General features: G+C 31.3%; 2 protein-coding genes across 2 annotated transcripts; both read right to left on the bottom strand.

Moving 5' to 3' along the window:
- Positions 1–4826: 4826 nt before the first annotated feature.
- Positions 4827–6686, bottom strand: LOC118051118 (CBL-interacting serine/threonine-protein kinase 5). Its single transcript, XM_035061671.2, has one exon. The coding sequence runs from the start codon at positions 6336–6338 to the stop codon at positions 4983–4985; it is 1356 nt and encodes a 451-aa protein (XP_034917562.1). The 5' UTR covers positions 6339–6686; the 3' UTR covers positions 4827–4982.
- Positions 6687–13260: 6574 nt separating this feature from the next.
- LOC118051117 (putative receptor-like protein kinase At3g47110) lies at positions 13261–16847 on the bottom strand. The gene is made up of 2 exons (XM_035061670.2): positions 14041–16847; positions 13261–13842 (listed from the first exon to the last, which is right to left on the bottom strand). Exons 1-2 carry the CDS (start codon positions 16781–16783, stop codon positions 13445–13447), a joined length of 3141 nt encoding a protein of 1046 aa, XP_034917561.1. The 5' UTR covers positions 16784–16847; the 3' UTR covers positions 13261–13444.
- Between the last annotated feature and the right edge of the window lie 5456 nt (positions 16848–22303).

The following is a 22303-nucleotide window of genomic DNA, read 5'->3' on the forward strand; positions in this document are numbered from 1 at the left end:
TTATTAAAAAAACATATATAAATTCAGAAGGTTGTAAATTAATTATATATAATTTGTGTCTTATCAACATGATTTTATTTATTTGGGATGCATAGATCATAATCTACGTATCATTTTCACCATGAGATCTAGGGCTCGATTCTTCTCCCTGATATTTACACTATCTTTAGTCTTGATGTCGACGCATCCTTCCAAATCTTCAAATAAAGTATATATTCGAAATAATATATGTGAAAAAACTTATAAAATTCCCAAATATATATGTTCAGCATCATGCATGATCTTATCCATGCATAAAAAGTTTCCATACTTAACTAATCAATCTACAATGGCATATCACGTAATTTTATCTCTAAAATAACCCATCCAATAAAAAAAAAATATGGGTAGTCTGTTTTTTATTAAATCATATAAAAAAAAATTGTTAGCATGGAAAGTTGAAAAAATCCTAACCCTAAAAATCAAGAAAAAGAAGTTCATGGTTAGACTATAGTTTTTCAAGAATCAATACTTCTAATTTTAAGCAAAGAAGAAGCCATGAACAACTTAGTTAGCTAGAACAAAAGGTAGATGAGAGTGGTACCGAATGTTTAATAGGACTTCCATTCCCATTGTCGCGGGGTGCCGCGACGTCGTCTGGCGACGGCGGAGGCTCCATGTCGTGCCTCCTGTTGTGAGGTGTGTTGTATAAAATTATGATTAAGGTTTAGGAGTCGCCACCTAGTATTATGGTCACTAGGAACCTATGGTCTGCGAGAATCTGAGTAAGGGACTGGTTATGCAAGGGGAAGACGCCTCACCCCCAGTGCACCCTACCTAATGTAAGTTGCATTGTTGTTTAATTGTTTTTTCTAAGGTTCAAGGCAGATCTCTTTTCATGAGAGAGTCTCTACCTTATCGGGTTAAATCCTAACCGTTCTAAAGATTGAATTTTTTTTAGCATCATATTTATTTACATCTTGTATCTTTAATATTTGAGGGTGTACTTTATCATGTAATTTTACACCCCACAAATATTAAAGTCTACATCTAGACCCTTAAAAATATTGGAAAAGGTTTTTGACATTTTGGCCAAATCCTAATGGATAATCATAAACTGGTTACGATATCCATTTTTTTTAAAAAAAAAAGATGAAATTTTTGTTTTTTTTGTTTTTACGAAAAATACGCTTGAAAAATTTTAGGATTTGGCCGTATGCAACAAAATATATTTTTTTTTCGAAAATGTTTTTGCCTTTTTTTTTTTTTAAAATATTTTGAAGAAAACCGGGTATTTTAATACCGGATTTGTATTTTACAATGTAAATATACAATCCGATATTGTGCAAAATTGGTAGAAAAATATTTGAGAAAAATCACAAATTTTTTTAAATGATTTTTGAAATTTTTTGGAATTTTTTTTTATTTAAAATAATATAATAATATAATTTAATAATATATAATATTAAATGTGGGCTGGGCCGAGCTCAGCCCTGGAAAGGTGGGCCAACATCGGCCCAGAACATTTTTTCCTTTTTGGCCAGCCCAGCCCCGCATGGTTGCTGGTCCAACCCAACAACCATGCTAATTATTCATGCTGCATGCAGAAATGAATTCTGCATGCAACAGTCATGGCGAGGAAGGAGACGCAAAGCTGGGAGGAGGAGGTTGCCTGGCGTTGGTCTCGGTCGTGATGAGGTGGTTCGGCCGGTGGCTCAGTGGGCGTCGGCTGAGGTGATGGTGGCCGGAGTCGGCTGTGGGGGGAAGACGAAGACGTTGCAGATGAGAGAGAAACGCTGGAAGGAGAAGAGAGAGAGAGAGTTGCGGTGGCTGCTTGGTGGCTGGTTGGCTTCCTATGGTGGAGCTGGTGTTCATGGTGGTGTATAGGCTGGGTTTGTTGATATTCTCGCTAGAGAAGGCAGCTGTGGCAGAGGTGGAAAGAGCTGCAGAGGGCTGACGGGGAAATAAGAAAAATGGAAACAGGGGGAGGCTGGTTTTTTGTGATATTTGGACCCGAATTTCTCCTCCCTCAAGCCATCAAATCCGCCACTATTTATAGGCGGTGGAAGAGGGTAATCTCGTCTTCACCGGGGTAAAATTTTAGCCCTTGATTACCTTGTGAAGGATCCCAACCGTTGGTTCAAAGTAGCCTCCCTGAGTTGTCAAATCTGCAGGTAAAGGTTGCCTGAGTTGACCTCTTCACGCCGTCGTCGGCGTCTTCGTACTGTCAATCATCCTGACCTGTTCACATGGTGTTGTAGAGGAACTACAGGGGATTCGTTTCGTGCAAGTTTGGTTAAATTCGGTGGACGTTTGGGGCATTAAATGCACCTCAAAAGTAGGCGGCTGAGCAGTTTCTTTCGAGTAAAAGAAGCAGACAATGAACAGTAACAAAACGACGCGTCGTCTGGTCCTCTCTCTCTTTTTTTTTTTACGTAAAACGGCGTTGTTTCGGTCTTGAACTGAATTTCAATTTAGCCCTTTATCTTTCAATTGATTTCAATTAAACTCCTAATTGACCCTAAACTGTTGATTTAATGCAATTAAGCCCCTGATGAACTTCAATTGGAACCCCGAAGTTACGCGCCTTTTACAATATGGTCCTTAGTCTTGGAATTTGTCAATTTAACCCCTAATTGACCATTAAACTTTCAATTTCTTCAATTTAGCCCCCGGTTTTTGTCAATTAAGCCTCTGAAGTGTGGCGCCCCTTGCAATATGGTCCTTGGTCTCGGATTTTGTCAATTTAACCCCTAATTGACCCCAAAACTTCAATTTTCTTGCAATTTAGCCCTTAATTTCAATCAATTAACTTGGTAAAAATTAAATTTTGGTCTCTTAAAATTCCAATCTTCTCAATTAAGCCCAAATTAAGCTCCCAAACTTAATTTTTCACCAATTAAGCCCCAAATAAAATTAATTTGACCCATTTAAAGTATAATTAAGTCCTTGCACTTAATTAAATTCTTCAATTAGAGCCAAATTAATTCTTAAACATAATTAAAATTTAATTTGGCCCATGATTAAATCAAATTGGCCTATTAAAAATTTAATTATGTCCTTGGACTTAACTTTTCACTAATTAAGCCCCAAATAAAATTAATTTGACCCATTTAAAGTATAATTAAGTCCTTGCACTTTATTAAATCTTTTAATTGAACCAAAATTAATTCTCAAACATAATTAAAATTCAATTTGGCCCATGATTAAATCAAATTGGCCTATTAAAATTTAATTATGTCATTGGACTTAATTTTTATGCAAATTCTTCCAATAATCATTTAATTTGACCTTGAATTTGCGTTGTTTTCTCATTTTTTAGGCATAATGGGGTACAATTAGACCTTGAATTTCCTCCAAAAATTGCAGCTTGATTCCCCGGCCTACTTTCTCCGTATTTCCAGCCTTTATTTTATTTTTTGATTTTTATTTTGAAAAAAAGTTATTTTTAGGGAATAACCCAGAATTGGGTTATGACACCCATGAATGATCCAAACTTGTTTTTCTCTCCTATTTATGAGTTCATATTTTTATATTTCAAAACAATCCAATCCAAACTTATATATAAGATATTAGCCCAATCAAACATGGATATAGTAGGATGTTAGATCCAATATATTTGGGTTCAGCTATAAACTAAGCCTAAGTTACAATGAATCTAGTGAGATATCAAATCTAATATATTTAGGTACAATCATGAGTTAAGTTCACGTTACTATAAGTTTGATAAGATGCTAGATTCAATATATTTAGATTTATCTATAAGTTGTTCAAATCACCATAAATCTGGTAAGATGCCAAACCCAGTTAAACTTAGAAATTCATGTTAAGACCATATAGTTTTATCTATATGAACTGTTCATGTAAGAGGTAATCATATCTCTACATGTATAAAAGGTTTCTCAATGAACCTACTATATTTTTCTCTGGTAAAAAATATTTATTCTTCATTAATGTCATCACAAGCTAAGGACTTCCTAGTCTTTTTTTTTCTAAAAACGTCAAGGTTTAGAGGTAAATACCCTTTGAACTATCCAAGTAAAAAGTTCATAACTTTTCTCACTTTAAAAAGCTTGTGTATTTAAAGCATTAATCACATCTAAAAACAAGAACAAAAATTCTTATTCTTGAAATTTAAAGCTTTACCTTTTGTTTATTGTCTTTTTTATTTAAAATTATTGATTTTATTATCGAAAAATCTTTAAATCTCACTGATAAAATTGCTTTTGTAAATACTAAAATTGTACAATTAATTTGGTACTCCTTGAACTAAAAAAAAATTAATAATATAAATATTTGATTAACCTAAATTCAAATATCCTATTACTACTTGAATATACTGATTTTAGTACGTCATCACCATTCATATATTACATCGAGCAAAATCCAAAACTTCTCTTATAGTTTCTAGTTTTGTCTCTCCTACTAGAGAAATGATAGTTAAACCCATGATGGTTGAACGCGTGTCTCAAATAAAGAACATTAACATAAATAGTTGGGAGGGAAACCAACACGACAATGAAAGCATAACCACTTTCATTTCCTCCTACCATTTGTACAACTACCGGCCAGTGGATATGTTTTCTAAACTAATTTAATATTTTATTTGTTTTTATATTTTTAAAAAAATTAATTTTTTTAGTATTTTAAAATTATTTTAATGTGTTAATGTTAAAAATAAAAAAATATTATTTTAATATATTTACAAGTAAAAAAATATTTTAAAAAACAACTGTAACTACACTCTCTGAATTTTTTTAACAAACAATCAAATTATATTGGTGGCATCCAAAATTCTTTTCCTCCATCAAGCATACAAGTTTCACTGATATTGAGATGATCCAATATTGAAACTAAATAAGATGATCATAAGAGAGTGTAAAACTTTCTGGTTATTTTGTGCTCAACAAAGACACCCATCCTCTGCATTAATTTACTTCCCAAAAACTTATTTACAGAGGACAGAAAATCGTAAAACTTCCCCAGTTAAGATCACAGCCTTCCTACAACACTTGAATATCACAATCTTCTACTTGACTATTGTTGTTATCATTAGTACAAACATTGTCTCCTTGCCATGTCCAAACAATGTCTTTTAGTGCAGGCCTAGCATCTTCCTTGCAGAACTTGGCGTACTCCAAGGTATCTCCCGAAGACTTGGAGAGCTCCACCACAGCAACCTCCGGTGCCACCTCGAACACCTCTGCTGTCACTGCCAGCTTCCCCTTTCTTCCCTCACATGGACTTCGTAACCTCACCTTGAAATCTTTAACTCTTGCTACCTTAAAATTCAGCCCTTTTGCAACCCCTTCAATCTTTTCCATGATAGCACTTGCTGACACTTTTGAAGTGAACATCGACCCTGGTTTCTTCTTGGTCTCAAAAAGACTGGACAGATCAAACCCAGATGACATTGAAGAGATGAACTCGAATGCATTGAAGAATCTTGGTGATGATACTTTAGGCTTGACAGCAGAACAAGAATCAAGATCTTGATCCTGTTCTGTTTTATCCATGATTGATTCTTGAATTGAAAAGGCCGTCGGTCTTAAAAACCCTTTCAGAAACCAGTGATTTCTCATTAAGGCAGGAATTGTGATTCTCCTTTCAGGATCAGCAACAAGAAGTCTTGAAATCAACCTCTTAGCATCTGTTGAAAACCATGGCTGGAACTCATATTCAGCCTTGAAGATCTTCCTGTACATCTTCATAACATTTTCTTCTTGAAATGGCAAGAATCCTGCAAGAAGCACGTAGAGAATCACCCCACACGACCATGTATCTGCTTTTGATCCATCATAGCCTTTCTTTCTCAAAACTTCTGGGGCAACATAAGCAGGAGTCCCACACATAGTATGCAAAAGTCCATCTTGCAGCAATTGTTCAGGTAAGGCTGACAAGCCAAAATCAGAGATTTTCAAGTTTTCGTCTTCGTCAAGCAACATGTTCTCCGGCTTCAAGTCCCGATGATAAACACCTCTGCTGTGACAATAATCAATGGCGCTGATTAGTTGCTGGAAATATTTTCGAGCAACTTCTTCTTTGAGCCTTCCTTTGGCCACTTTGGCAAACAACTCTCCACCTCGAACATACTCCATGATGAAGAAGATCTTAGTCTTTGTAGCCATGACTTCCTTGAGCTCAACAATGTTGGGATGACGAACAAGATGCATCACTGAGATCTCTGTCTGGATCTGTTCCATCATGCCTTCTTTCTTGACTTGATCTGTGTTTATAACTTTGATAGCCACACTGTCTCCGGTTACCAGGTGTTTCCCGTAGTAAACTTTAGCAAAAGTCCCCTTCCCCAGTAGCCTCCCCATCTCATACTTCCCAAAAAGAACATGCCTCTCCTCCATGGCTGAATAAAGCTTAACAACTTGTCATCGAGATTTTCTTTCTTGGTTCAATTTGAGACTTTGGTGATCTGGCTATACAACATGATGTAAGGGAATCCAAGAAAGGATGGAAGAGATGCTAATTTTGATGGATCCCATTAAAAGGGTTGTCAAAAGAAGGAGATGGTCGTATAAAATCGAGAAGAAGGAGGGAAATTTGTTTGATTGTTTTGAGGCCAACAGAGGAGCACCGAGGATTTTTTTTTTTTTTTCCTCGGGGGCTGCAAGAATTGAAATATAAACAAGTTTTTTATTTTTACTTATAGGAGAAGACACGTTTACTGGGTTCTATGCTTCACAATTGAATATTGGAGTCTTTGATTAGTGATTTATGGTTACTTAGAGATATTCTTTTAACAATGTTCAACTCTTGTCGGCATGTATTTTTAGACGTTGAGTGTCTATTTCTGTGCTATTACATGTTTTTTTTTTAATATTTTTATAAATATTTAATTTTTATGGGGAAACATCTAAAATATTAAATTTTTATTTATTTAAGTCTACTTGCCAAAAAACTATTAAAACATTTTATATAGAAAAACCTTTAATAATATCATTAGAAAAATAGAAATAGAAATAGAAATCTTTTTTTTAAATAGAAAAACATAATAGTACTAAGTAGAAAAAAAAAATTCATAAATTGAATAAAAAGAAAAAAATTACTAATAAATATATTTTTTTTTCTTACAAAAAAAAACTCTTGGGCATAACCTCATTAGTACTCTTTTGACATCTTAATAGTTTTTGTTTTTCAAATTAATTTTTTAATATAATTTTTATGTATTAATATCAAAAATAAAAAAAATATTATATTAATATATTTTCAATTAAAAAACACTTAAAAGGTATGAATTACTGTATTATCAACACATATATAAAACCATCTTTCACCACGAACATGTCTATCACAATATTCTTATGACATCCAAGAATAGTAAGGTTTATTATAAAAAAAAAATATTTGTATTCATTCAAGTTTACTTGTAAAAAGATTATTATTATTTTTTATATAAAAATTAAAAAAATCTTATTAATATTGAATAAAAAATCCTTTTACATAGAAAAAATCAATAATAAGGAATAATGAAAACAAAAAAAAAAGTTTCCTTTAAATAAAGAAAATTAGAAAAACATAACAATACTACAAGGGAAAAAATTAAATTTTCAAATTAAATAAATAAAAAAAAGAAATATCCAAAAAAAATATTTGTTTTCTCAAAACCTCTAATATTAAATTTCATCTTAAAAACTTTATTAGTTAAATCCGTAAACTTCATCAATCAATGATAAAGAAATTTCCTTTGACATGATCAATAACATTATTGTCTAGTATTTAATCATGAGTGCAAAGGAGATAAGGAATTTTGAAAGGAAAGATAAGATTCAAGTTTGAATTATTTTTTTTATTAGAGAGATAATGAAAGGGACAAAGTCTTACGCTCCTTGATATGATTAAATAATAATACGTACTTTAATTGTAATTAAAGAGAGGATTAAGATCTTTTTTCTATCCGTTTCATAATATGATTTCAGCTAAATTATTTGTTGATCAATGACCGGCGCCTCAAGATATTTCATGGATACAATTATTTAAAATTATTAAACTCTAATTAATTAAAATATTAAAATAAATTTTGACAGGATTTCAAGTTAATTCGTTGAATCTACCAATCAAATCGAGTAAACTTTGAGTTGAATTTTTAAAAAAATCATGTTGACTTACCAGAACAGACGGAATTTAACAGTTGTGATTCCATAACATGATTTCAGCTAATTTATTTGTCAATTACCGACCGGCTCCTGAAGATATTTTCAAGCTGCTTGAATATATATATATATATATATATATATATATATATATATATATATATTCCAGGGTTACAAGTATTCAAATCAGATGCCGACATAGAACAAAATTCATGAAAAATTTTGAGGACTTGAAGACAAAAGTTGATGGTTAATTTAAAAATACAGGGATTTGTTTTGAGAAGAAAGATATTTCTTTTCTCTCTTTCTTACTGTTTCTTTTTTTTTTTTCTTTTCTTTCCATATTATTCTATTGTGAACTGTTTAAAATTGTGGTAACAATAGCACGGTTCAAAATACTTTATACCTAGAAATGTATCAAAATAATATATTTTTTTATTTTAAAAAAATTATTTTATATATAAAAAAAATTAAAAAAAAATATAATTTGCACTGCATTCCTAAACATGCTCAATAATGAAAACACATCGGCAAAATCTGAAGAACTTAAGCTATTTTTCTTTACCAATATGGTAGTTTCAAATTGATTTTTTAACATTATTTTTTTTCACAATTGTTTCTCAATTAAATTACTATTTTTACTATTAATTTTTTCTTACAACCTTCTTATTATTTAAATCCTAAAATATTATTGTGGAAAAAAACGTTAAAATAAAAAACTAGAGATTTTAGAATGAAAATAAATTGAAGGCCTACCAATCGATTTTATTTTAATAACTAAAAATGCAAGATAAATGCATAATTTGCTCTTTTTTTAATTAATTTATGATAAAAATAATATTTAAAATAAACTCCAATCTTAATAATACTTGTTTGTCTCATGTTTATAAGATATCACATGTAGTTTTTTCCATAAAAGAAATTAACTAAAATTATGATACGTAATTTAAATTAACTAGATTTTTTCAAGTGAATTACTTTCTCAAGACTTCTAAATAATTTGGGAGAGTGGTTGTAGTTGTTTTTTAAGTGTTTTAGGTGTCAAAATGTATTAAAATGATATTTTTTATATTTTAAAAAATTATTTTTGAGATCAGTATATCAAAACAATCCAAAACATAAAAATAAATTAATGTTTAACAAAAAAAAAAGTACTACATTCCCAAAGGCAAGCTAATTTTAGTTTTTATATCAACCACCATCCCTAGAATAACTTGAATAAAATCTAAGGACATGAGTGATACAATAATATATAAAGATTTATTGGACACAACCTTTAAAATACAAGACACCCTATTCAAAGTAAAGCGTATTTTTTACATTAAAAATATCATCTGTAAATCATGTGATTTTTCTATTAGTTTGGATGAAAAATACAGACAAAAGGATATATATATTGAAGAAAAATAATTTATTTAGGGACTAAGATAAATTGAAAACTCCTTCCATTATGTAAAATCAGATTCGGCCATTTTCTTCTTGTTTTTGTATAATTTCTTATGATCCCATTCATGAAGGGGCAGGTGGCCTATGTCTTGCTAACCATCAACTTTTTCTCCCACTACAGCGATTTGGGGGGGGGGGGGGGTCCTAATACCAAGAGAAATGAGCAATATCTTCGATATTCATATATAAAAGCATACCCTTTTAAATTTTAATTATGTATGTATTTTAGTTAAAAATATATATTTATTTTGCTTGATTTGTCTACATCTTCTTGCACTAATCTTCCCCACTAGTGAAATAATTGAGTTTTTGGATCCCATAAATAGGGTGGTGGCAAGGGGTCCTAATACCAAGAGAAATGAGCAATATCTTCGATGTTCATATATGAAAGCATACCCTTTTAAATTTTAATTATGTATGTATTTTAGTTAAAAATATATATTTATTTTGCTTGATTTGTCTACATCTTCTTGCACTAATCTTCCCCACTAGTGAAATAATTGAGTTTTTGGATCCCATAAATAGGGTGGTGGCAGGCATAATTGCATGTATTCGTACAAAATACAAAACCAAAACACTTCTTTTTTCAATAATTAAACTTTAAGGGCTTGCATTAGCAAAGATATATGCAGAAGAGGTCCCATGTGTACTGCTTGCTTTCGCAAGAAAGCCAGGCATCGCAGCACCAACCACTATTTTCTATTATTTGAGATTTATTATGGAATATGGTTACCTAGTTAATTAATATACCTGCTGGTCTTATGATAAAGAAATATATCTTGCCTAGATATCGTCGTGCACTATTTTGAAATACAATTACAATTAGGGTTTATTTATTAGAGAATAATATATATAAATCATATCTTAAGATATTATTTAATAACTTAAGCTACTAGGTTGAGATGATTTTTTGACATGATATCAAAATCTTGATAACTAAGCGGTCACGAGTTCAAATCTTATCATCTCTATTTATTTAATAAAACATTAAATACAAGATAATATAAGCTTGTGCAAGTTTCAAACTCAAAAGGTTTTTACTTGAGAGGATATGTTAAAGAATAATATAAAACATATCTTGAAATTTTATCTAATAATTTAAGTTATTGAATTGAAATTATTTTTTAACATGGAGATGAACTCTATCTACATCATTACTATAGCCTTATTGTGTTTGGACTCCAGTGACAGCTTAGATTCAGCATGGAATGTGGTTCAAAGAGTCTGCTTTCGTGAATGAGAGCAACACCACATTCCATGAGAGGTTGGGCCCTCCCTCTCCAGGCAAGCTTGTGCATGCCACCGAACCAGGTAGTGATTTCCTCTTGGGTGGTCTTGATGAACCCTAACTAAAGCAATTGGTTTATGATCAGCCACCAAATCTAGCCACAAACGGTTCTGCCTGGTGGTTCTTTGATTCAGACATTTAATCGGACCCCCATTGATGGGACTCGTGGTTCCTGATTGAGCTTGCTACGAGCGGTCACGAAAGCTTCCAACTTCCAAAATTTGCCAAAACGAGAAAGGACATTATTTTTCTTCAATCATTACGACAGATGTATCGTGTACTTTAGGGATAATCCTGGTTAAAAATATATAATAATTTTACCCGAAACAGATAGATATCTATTCTAATCAACCCTTAATAGTTAGGGGAATTTTGTAAAATTTGAAGATAAAAATTCAAGTTTTAGATTAGAAATTGTCCTATAAATAAATAAAAACTTAAAGTTTGAAAAAATTAGATGTATATTAAACTAAAATTATAGTACTCAAATTTCAGTTTAATGTTATGAGTAGCAGAAATTAATCAGATAAAATCTAGAATCAACAATTTATATTCAATGGGGTTTAGGTTAGGTTTGAATTATTAGGTTAGGTTTGGATTATTATTTTAAGTTTGAGTTCGGATGTACAAAACCTAATCCATAAATATTTACTGTTATCTTTAACGCTTTATATATCTCCTTAACTAGCAAAAAAAACCCTTACCTATTTGCTAATATTAATGATACTAAGAATTATTTAATCATTAATTTTATAGTTCATGTGGATTAGTTCAGGTACGTGTAAGATGGCCTAGACATCCCATATAAAAACAAAAAAAAACCTTACCCATAAAACCCACACATGTTATCATCCTTAAATATATATCATCAATGGCTAACTGTCCATATGCTCCATAAAATGTTTTATAAGATCTACCGGCTGGACAGCTAAATGTTACCATTGTGTTCATAACTGTTATATCAAATATTATTGTCATTACGTCCAGTGCTACTAGCAATTGGATGTGTTTTAGCTATTATTATTAAATACGATTTAGTTTAACAGCTCAATCCAAGACCTAGCATGGATTAAAAGAATTAATTTGGTATAATCTGGTAAAAAAATCATAAGTTCACTCATGATGTAGTTAATCCACATAAAATCTGGTTAAAATCTATTGCCTTTGATTAAATTTTTTAAAACAATTTTGTTTTTATTTTTTTAAAAAAAATTAATTAATATGTTTAATCAATATCCCAATCATTTCTGAGAGGTGAACCTCAAAGTAAGATTTAATAATTATGGTCTTAGCTAGCAAGCAAGACACATGAAGATATTTGGGAAATGCTTCTGCTGCAATTGTTGAGGGATATTTTTAATTTATCGGCTATCCTCTTGTACCAATAAAAATAATACTAATTCAGCATATCCTCGAATTTTCCAACAAAATCAATTTATAATATTTATTTATTTATTTTGCAATTCAATGCGTTTTTCTGCTCTTGCTTTAGACAATATTATTTGAAATAAAAAATAAAATAAAGTATGATTTTTCCCCTTATAATGTGCCTATGATTTTTATAAAATTAATAAATATATCAAAATCATATCTAAATATATCTAAATTCTCCAGAAAATAAATATTAATAATTACTCCAGAAATACTCTAAATTATCTCCCTTCTAATAGCATAATAAATGAAAAAAAGAAAATCCATGTTTAAAAAAGTAAGCAGTGTAGCCTCCCCCAAGCACCCCTTAGAAATTCTCTCCTCTAAAAAGCTAAAAAGTCGATTTTGTATACAGTAGAAAGGAATTTATCAAACTATAATAATGCAGATATAAATGGATTATTCGAAGAATTAAACGTGGTTTTAATTATACGAAAATTATTTAATTTTTTTTCCTTAAAAAAAGTCTCCCAGACAGCAAGAATATTGTGCTGCTCACAGAGGCACGTCAACCCCACAGACCCCCAATAACCTCAATGATTGAACAATCCATGGTGGCTATGTAACACCATGAAGCTTTCTCGTTCTACAAATGTGTAGTTTAATCTAAGAGATTATATGTAATTAATAAATTTAAAACTAGTTCATAATTTATTTTAAACATGTTAATACTCTGTATCAAATCATTTTTATTCAAAAATAATTTTCAATAAAATTTTAACATGAAAATTAAATGAATCTTATTAGCCTAAAAATGATGCTCTTAAAACAAATTATGTGGTAATTTTCATGATGGTTTGAAAATAATATCACAAGTGAGCATGTTTGACAGTGTAGTTGTGATTGTTTTTTAAATAATTTTTCGTGCTAAAATATATGCTAATGATTTTTTTTTATTTTTTAAAAATTATTTTTGATATCAGCACATTAAAATAATTAAAAAACACTAAAAACATATTAATTTAAATATATTAATATTTTTAAAATACAGAAACAAATAATAGGGTTTGACCCCATGAATAAGTGCTAATCACCGGGCTGGGCAAGATCCTCAACATACAAGCCCAGAAAATAAATTGAGGCAATCTTGTTGGGCTCAATCATTCACAATTCAAAGCCATAATCGCCATCCTAAGCAGCAAATCTGGATATATTCAGGCACTTTTGTTCGTTGTTTTCTCCAGAGAATCCTACCTTAGCTGTGAAAACCATGAGCACCTGGATAGTTGTTGTTTTTGGGCCTTCTTGCAGCTCCTTGAAAAGTATCCCTGGCCATGAGCAACTCGCGGACAACCCTGCTCATGTCCATTCGATCTCTAGGTGAATCCATGGAACATGCCACTCCAATTTTCACCAAAGAAGTCAGGCACTCCTCCATGCTTGCTGCATTTTCCGAGTGTCTCTCACTTAGAAGCACTGGGTCTGTAATCTCCATAACATGGTCGGGCAGGGCCATGTTGGCAAACTTGTGAAGATTAAGGCCTTTCTCAAATGTGTCATCGATAGGTCTCTTCCCTGTCATCATCTCCAACAATAGGATCCCATAACTGTAGACATCTCCATCTATTGACACCTCTCTTCCTTGGCCATACTCTGTCACTCGAGAAAGTTTAGATATATGTAAATATAGCTGAAGAAGATTTTGTTTTCCTTTTTACATGACAGATATACTAGGAGATGAAGTTATTACAGTACAATTTTATGATCAAACAAAGTATTTGGTGAACTATTCAATTAAGATGTTGGCTATGTTAAGGGGAATAATGGGCAAAGGAAATGAACAATTGTTACCTGGTGCAGCATATCCAGTAGTTCCCTTTATTCCAGCCGAGCTGCTTTCAAGACTTGGTTCTGAAAATTCTTGAAAAATTCTAGCTAGCCCAAAATCCCCAAGATGGCCAATCATGTCTTCATCAAGAAGAATATTACTTGGTTTTACATCACAATGAATGATTGGGCTGTGGCAATGGTGATGAAGATAGTCAAGTGCAGCAGCCACATCAATGGCAATGTTGATTCTCTCAAGAAGGTTTGGACGCTGAACTTGATTGATCCGCTGATCATCCTCTGTTTCTTGAGTAGGATGCAACCATTTCTCCAGACTCCCTCTAGGCATGTACTCATAAACTAGAGCTTTGAAATTATTACCTTGAAAATCAATGCTTGAGCAAGAAGTTATGATCTTCACCAGATTTCGATGGCGAATGTTTCTCAAGGCTTCACATTCATCTTTGAAACTCTTAGACGCTCCACGGCGTTGCAGGTTAAGAACTTTGATTGCAACCAGTGTTCCATCTTCATCAATCTTTCCTTTGTACACAGAGCTAAAACTACCAACTCCAATCAAGTTGGGTGTAGAAAATCCATCGGTTGCTTTAAAGAGCCTTTCGTAAGAGATTTGAGGAAATGACTCTTTCAATAAAGTATCAGAAGAGTGCTCCTTTCTTTTCTTTTTGAACCAACAAAACAAGAAAGACGACACAGTGATGGCTCCAGCAAGAGCACAAGGTATTGTGATTGCTAATAAATATTGCAGACGAGACATTTTTGTCTTCTTTGGCTCTTTGTCGGGACATTCAGGCAAATGCAATTCCAAAATTCCACCACAAAGTTTGTCATTTCCAACAACTGATACTGCACTCTCGTTTGTGAAAACTCCCTTCCTCGGAACCTCCCCCTCAAAATTGTTATAGGAAAGATTTAAACTTATGAAAGGGATTGTCACAAGAAAGTTTGGAAGTTGGCCTGACAGATTGTTACAAGAAAGGTCAAGAAATTGAATTCCCCTCAAAGAACTAAATGATGAAGGAATAGATCCTTGCAAGAAATTATCATCCATGTGCAGGACCTCGAGGCTGGTGCATCCTCCAAGGCTAGTTGGAATTTCACCAGACAGCATGTTCCAAGAGACATCCAGTTCACTCAGGCCTCTTAGACTACCAATGGTTGAAGGCAAGGAACCAGTAAATTGGTTATGAGATAGATTCAGTGAAAATAATACAGAGGAGGTACCGAAAAGTTGTTCTGGTATGCTGCCATTGAGGTTGTTCCTAGAAAGGCGCAGCGACACCAAGTTCTTACAACCTCCAAGACTAGCAGGGATGGTGTCTTGTAATTTGTTATCATCTAAATAAAGGACACTCAACATTGGCAGATTTCCTAAAGAAGATGGAATTTTTCCTGACAGTCTATTGGAAAAGAGTGAAAACTGCTCTAGCTTTCGTAGATTACCAAAAGAAGTTGGAATTTCACCAGTGAATTGATTTCGATCCATGTATAGGAAAGTTAAGTCAACTAAGTTCCCGATACCTGAAGGGATCCGTCCGACTATGTGATTTCCTGAGAGCCCGAAATAAGCCATATATGTTGAAAGATTTCCTACTGTAATCGGCAGCGATCCTTCTAATCTGTTGTTGTTGATGCTCACAACTTTCAACATGCTGCAGTTGGTCAGAGAAGCAAGAAACGCCATTTCATCATCTCCTCCGGTTCCCAGGTTATTACTTCCGAAATGCAGTCGAGATAGACGATGTAGTTTTCCAAAAATATCAGGTATTTTTCCTGTCAAACTGTTATATGTAAAAGAAATAACTTCAAGCTCAGAAGCATTGGATAACGACCCTGGAATCGGTCCGGAAAATTGGTTCTGCCATAATGCAAGCCATTGAAGATGGGGAAAGGATAGGCCTAAATTCGACGGAAGACTTCCGCGAAATCCATTGCCACCCAAATTGAAAGTAGTAATCAACGACAGATTATATAGAGATGGAGGGATGAGACCCGAAAGTTTATTTTCACCGAGCAGAAGACTAGTTAATCTCTTCAGTCGGCCTAAAGAATCGGGAATGTTTCCCTCCAAAACATTTCTTCTCAAAGACAAACTTTCAAGGGAGGTAAGATTACCGATGGAGTGCGGTATCCTTCCTTGGAGATTATTCTGACGAAAAGAGAGTATTGTGAGCTTTGACAAGAAACCAAGCTCCATAGGAATTTCACCTCCAAGCTTGTTATGATCAATATAGAGCTCTGCAAGGCTGGAGCAGCCTGACAAGTTGGCTGGAATTTTGCCTTCTATGGAATTATTGGTCAGCATCAGAACTCGTAATCTCAACAGGCGCCCAACTTCAGGTGGAATTTCACCATGAATTGTGTTGTTTGCGAGTCTTATTTCTCGAAGGAAGCTAATATTTCCCACGTAAGGAGACAAGGAGCCTGCCAATTTTTGGTCCACTAGATTGATAATTCTGACCCTTCCATGTCGACGGCCACATGTGATCCCTGGCCAGTTGCAGAAATCGAGAGAATCATTCCACGAGCTCAAGGTATTACTGTGCGGGTCTTGTATCTTTGCTTTGAAGGCTAGCAAGGCTTCATAATCCGTCTCGTTTCCACCAAAGCTACGAGGAGCAGTGATTGTTGAAGCTGCAGTGAGGAGGAAAGAGGAGGTTGAAGTCAGTGGCAGTGCTTTTCCTTGCATCAGTACAATGAGCACAGCAACAAGGTTCTGGACACAAAATGGAGACAATAGGTTCATCTTCGGAATTTAGAGGGATGACGACCCTCTAAATCTTCTCTTCTCCTCCTCTTACACTCTCTAACTCTCTGTCTTCTTGGCTCTCTTGGTGTATATTTACAGTCAAGAATGATTGACCAACTCCAGCTTATTTTCAACAATGATAGCTGCTAAACTTTGACATTAAGGATGGGTTGTTGCATTTGTCAATGGACAGTGCCGTCTATTAATGGTAATATTAGTCAATGGATAGTGTCATCCATTAATAGTTGCCGTCCATTAAGGTATTACTGTGGGTCTTGTATCTTTGCTTTGAAGGCTAGCAAGGCTTCATAATCCGTCTACGAGGAGCAGTGATTGTTGAATCTGCAGTGAGGAGGAAAGAGGAGGTTGAAATCAGTGGCAGTGTTTTTCCTTGCATCATTACAATGAGCACAGCAACAAGATTCTGGACACAAAATGGAGACAATTGGTTCATCTTTGGAGTTTAGAGGGATGACGATTGTACAGTGATTGACTGATAGTAAGCAGGTTGTAGACAACGTCTTTTTTCTTTACCACCATGAGACAACAAGACATACGAACGAAGATCTTTAGACAGGCTTCGGCGATTCTAAGGAACAAATTTAATTAATTGGCATATACCATCGAGCTTTGTTACAAATTAATCTACAAGTATATATTTTTAGCCATTTAATGTCCTTTTCTTCTCTTGTTTTTGACAAAATTATCAGGGGACACCATGTGCGAAATATTTTTAATCTTAATGTGTTTTGCCCATTATAACAAACAGGTAGGCTTGGTAGTTTAAATTATAAGTAAATCAGTTTTTACTCAGCATGATGTTTTTGTGGGTTTTTTTTTATTATTTTGGAGCACAGAGTTCTAAATTGGTAAAGAAATAATGGGTTCTTGAGTAAGTGAGTCGTCAAGGGTTTTAGCTAGCTGTGCACTGATTTTACAGTAGTAGAAGAAAGAAATGGCTTTAATAGGCAATGTGAAATGAACAATTTTTGTGATTAGAGTGTGTTAAGAATTTAAGTAAGCATAAAGAGTGAAGAATTTGTCTGCTCTTATGCTGTTTAATTTGGACATTTTTTGTTTAAAGATTTAAGGTTCTTAGAAATTTATTTAGGGTTTTAGATTAGGTGAGGGAAGTAAACAGTTTAACATTAGCGAAAAATTGGAGCTTTTGTACATTGAGAGTGGAAATTAGTCATGGAAGTAGTTTTTACGTTCAATTACTGGAATTTCAATGACACTGTAACAATCCTTTGAAAATAAAAAAAGAAGAAGAAATAAGAGGCACTTAAAACAAGAATGTGTGCGAGAAACCCGCAATAAGATTCTAAAATTGAGAGGATGGACTCTTGACTTTTTAGTTTGAATTAAGTTACGCAGGATGCTTTAATGGATGTTAATGTTTCATATTGAGACTTTAGTTATAGTAGTTTAATGCTTTATTTCAAGATAATTTTTTTAAAAAAAATTATCATGAGGTGATTAATAGCGTAGTTTAATATATTAATTATAATAATGGTATTGATAATGATAAGAATGTAGATGACAACAAACAATAATAATATTAAGAATGATAAATTGTTTTGAAATTATTATAGATTAGCATTGTGTACAACCAAAATTGTCTTCATATATATGATCTTAATTGTAAGCCTAGGCTCCGTTTGTTTGCTGAAAAGTAGTTTTCTTTTAGAAAATGAATTTCGAAAAAGTATTTTTCGATATTTGGTAGTGTAATGGCAAATGAGTTGGAAAACACTTTACAGTGTTTGGTTATGTCATGAAAAATGAGCTGGAAAATAACTTATTAATATTTTATTTTTCTCAAGTTTATTAAAATAATGAAAAACAAATCTTACAAATTAAAAAGTTGAATGAGAATAAAATTGAAAAAAAAAATATATAATTTCATAAATTATCTCAAATAAAATAAATAATAATCAAAATAATAGAGATCAAATCTAAAAAATTAAAAAAAAATGAAAGATGAAGAAATTAAAATAATAATAATCAACATTTCATAAATTATTTCAAATAAAATAAGTAACAATCAAAAGAATGAGAATCACATTTGATAGATAAAAAAATTTCAATAAAAAAATGATAAAGAAAAAGAAAATAACAATTATAAAAATAAGGACCAAAGTTAATATAAAAATAAAATTTTAAGAGATGAAATTGAAAAATAAATATTCAAAACAAAATATATATAGCAATCAAAAGTTTAATGATCAAATTTAATATAATCAGTAAATAATTACATTTCTAAATTTTTCACAACTTCCGAAAAGTGTTTCCCACCTAAATTTTTCAGGAAAACACTTTTCTAAAAACCAAGCTAAATTTTTCTTTTACTGGAAAGTGTTTTTTATTGACCAACTTTTCTACTGACAAACAAACACAAGAAAGTTTGGAAAGTGATTTCCCGGAAACCACTTTCCGGAAAACAAACACAACTAAAGGGAAAACACTTTCCTGAAAATCAAGTCAAATTTTTCTTTGACTGAAATTGACTGGAAAGTGTTTTCCGTTGACCAACTTTTCTAATGACAAACAAACACAGGAAAGTTTGGAAAATGATTTCCCGGAAACTACTTTCCGGGAAACAAACATGGCCTTAAAGAATCTTGTATTATTTCATACCATATGGATTTAAGACGGTAGAGTGTAATTTTAGAAAGATATTGGAAATAATGTGTCAACACGTTTTGAATGAATTCAATAATATTGCAAAGTTTATGAATTGACTTAGAATCAAAATATGAGTTAAAATCTTCAAGAAAATATGTCATGTTTCTTTATATATTAACACTAGGTGCTTCAAATAAAAAATTTCAAGAAAGATATAATTATTTATGTAAAACTATTAGTAAATATTTTAAGGAAGCGCTTGAAAGAATGTGCTTACTCTTTATGGATATTTTAAAACTAGAAAACTCCGGATTTAGAAATATTGCATGGGAAATTGAGATTAATCCAAGATACATGCCTCATTTCAAGGTAATACTAATATATTTTTGTATTAATGCTAAATATAAATTATTTGGATATTTTTATTCAATAACTTACAACATATGTTTTCTTGTATTAGATGTAAAATTGTGAAGAAGCAATTCATGGCACACATGTGTATGCCTATATATCTCTAAAAAATCAAATTTTATTTATCGTTAAAAAAAGTTTATTGACTCAAAACGTAATAATTGCATGTAGCTTTGACATACAATTCATTTGTGTTTGGATAGAATGAGAAGTTGGTGCACATTACACGTGTTTTTTTTTTTTTGTGGCAATTGACAACCCTTTAATATAATTTCCATAACCATTTGAAGAAAATTTTTGTAATAACTTGCAAATTCATTAATTATTCTCATAGTAAAATATTATTTGGTAGATGTCGAATATCTAAATAAATATGAATTTTTATGTTTATATAAAGGTGAAAAAAATCACTTACTAGATTTTTGAAATGGAGGACACCATGAAGTTAAGAAGAAGTATTTAATCATGCACACTCATCAATATGCGATGTGAATAAATGTGCTTTTAAAGTGTGGAGAGATAAATGGAAAAATTTGCAAAACACAAGTTTAAATTGTAGTGACATCAATAACACAACATAACTACTTTAGAAAAAAGTCTTAAGATGATCATGTATTTGTAGAATTTGATTGCCATTTAGATTTTATTCTTGATGAGATTTTAACTAATGTCATGCCAAGATCACCAAGTAATGTAAACCATAAACCATGTCGAATGGATAGTGTTCGTGATGAGATTACAACTAGTTTAATGATATAATAAAACTAGTTTATATTTCAAGACATGTATAAATAATAACAATGCTTATATTCTTACTTGGAATAACTTTGCAACTAATACATTTATTATTAGTAGTAATATATATTTTTTTTGTTAAACTAGGACTTCAATGGTGTTTTGTTATATTTATTATGTATTAATAATCACATACTTCTTGAATAATTTGAAGTTATGAAATTACTACATGTTTTTTATAGTCATTTCATTCTCAACAATACTTTTAATAGCAGTTTTAACTAAATGCCTTTAAACTACTTTTTATTTAATAAAAATAGTTTTAATCAAACATATATTTAATTCAATTAGCAGCAACTAAAAATATTTTTTTAAAATATTTTTTTTTTCAAAACACAGCAATAGAAACTACCATAATTTCAAGCACACACTAACTATATTAGAGTTAAAGAGTCAATCACTTAGATTGGGTTTGGTTAGTACTTGAAGATAAAAAAATATAGATAGATAAGAGATAGAAACATGTTTGATTAAAAAGACATGAATATCAAATAAGTTTGTTTTTTTCTTTATTTTTATTTTTTTTTGTTCCAAAATAAGAAGCAAACGCTATCTTAAGTACTACTTTCCCTTCTATTTTTATACCAATTAACTCAACCACACTCATGATTTCTTTCTTTCTTTTATTTTTCAAGAAACATGTGATTCATTCTTCTTCTTCTTCTTCTTCTTTTTTTCTAGGTTTAGATGACATACCATTGCAATATTAAGACAATATGTTTTTCTTTCCTACCATGAGACAACAAGATATATGAAGATATTTAGAAATTGTTTGATATTGTGATAACTTATGTTATTTATCCAATCAAAGAAAAAAAATTGTTTAATTAGCCAGATAATAACACCCAAAACCATACTGTTATCGTTGCTTTTCAAGCACACCCTCCATGCTTATTACTAACTTACTTGTGCATTTTGTATTGAGCCCCACACAATTATTTTTTAAAGTCCAACTTTGTAAAAGCTAAAATAATATATATTTTTTTATTCATGAAGACTTGTTTTTTACTTATTTTGCATGTAAAAATCCATTTCATAGCAATTTTAAGTAAATATATATTTTTTAAAAAATTATAACTAAAAATGTTTTTTTGTTTGTGTAAAGTACAAATCAAGTTAAAGCTGGATTGCCAAGTAAACCTATAAGTGTAGATATGTAGATTTATTATAAAATAATATTGTTTGAATATTTAAAAAAAAATCTTTGAATTAATCTAATTAAATTTTATATGAGTTTGATAAGATAAATTGAAGTGATGAGATAATAATTAAGTTATTTTAACATTTTAATTTTATCACATCAACTTTGTATATAGATTAAAAATAAATCTAACTTATACAAAGTTTGAATCATAAAGTTATTAAGTTAATTTTATGAATTTAATTAAATTTTATAATTAAAATTATATTTCATTGAGAGAGTATTTTTAGATATTTTTAATATATATATATATATATATATATATATAATAAATCCATTATACAAACTTAATAGTTAGATTTTATACTTGAATTTAAAATTGTGACGTATGATATTTTAAAAAATAATTTTTATTTAAAAATATATAAAAATAATATTTTTTTTATTTACTGTTTTTAACATAAAATTTCAGTAAATCAAGAAAATAAAAAAAATCTAAAAAATGCGTTCCAACAACAATCGCAAGACTCAATTATCAAACA

This window comes from Populus alba, chromosome 18, assembly GCF_005239225.2.
Source record: "Populus alba chromosome 18, ASM523922v2, whole genome shotgun sequence".
Classification (NCBI taxonomy): domain Eukaryota; kingdom Viridiplantae; phylum Streptophyta; class Magnoliopsida; order Malpighiales; family Salicaceae; genus Populus; species Populus alba.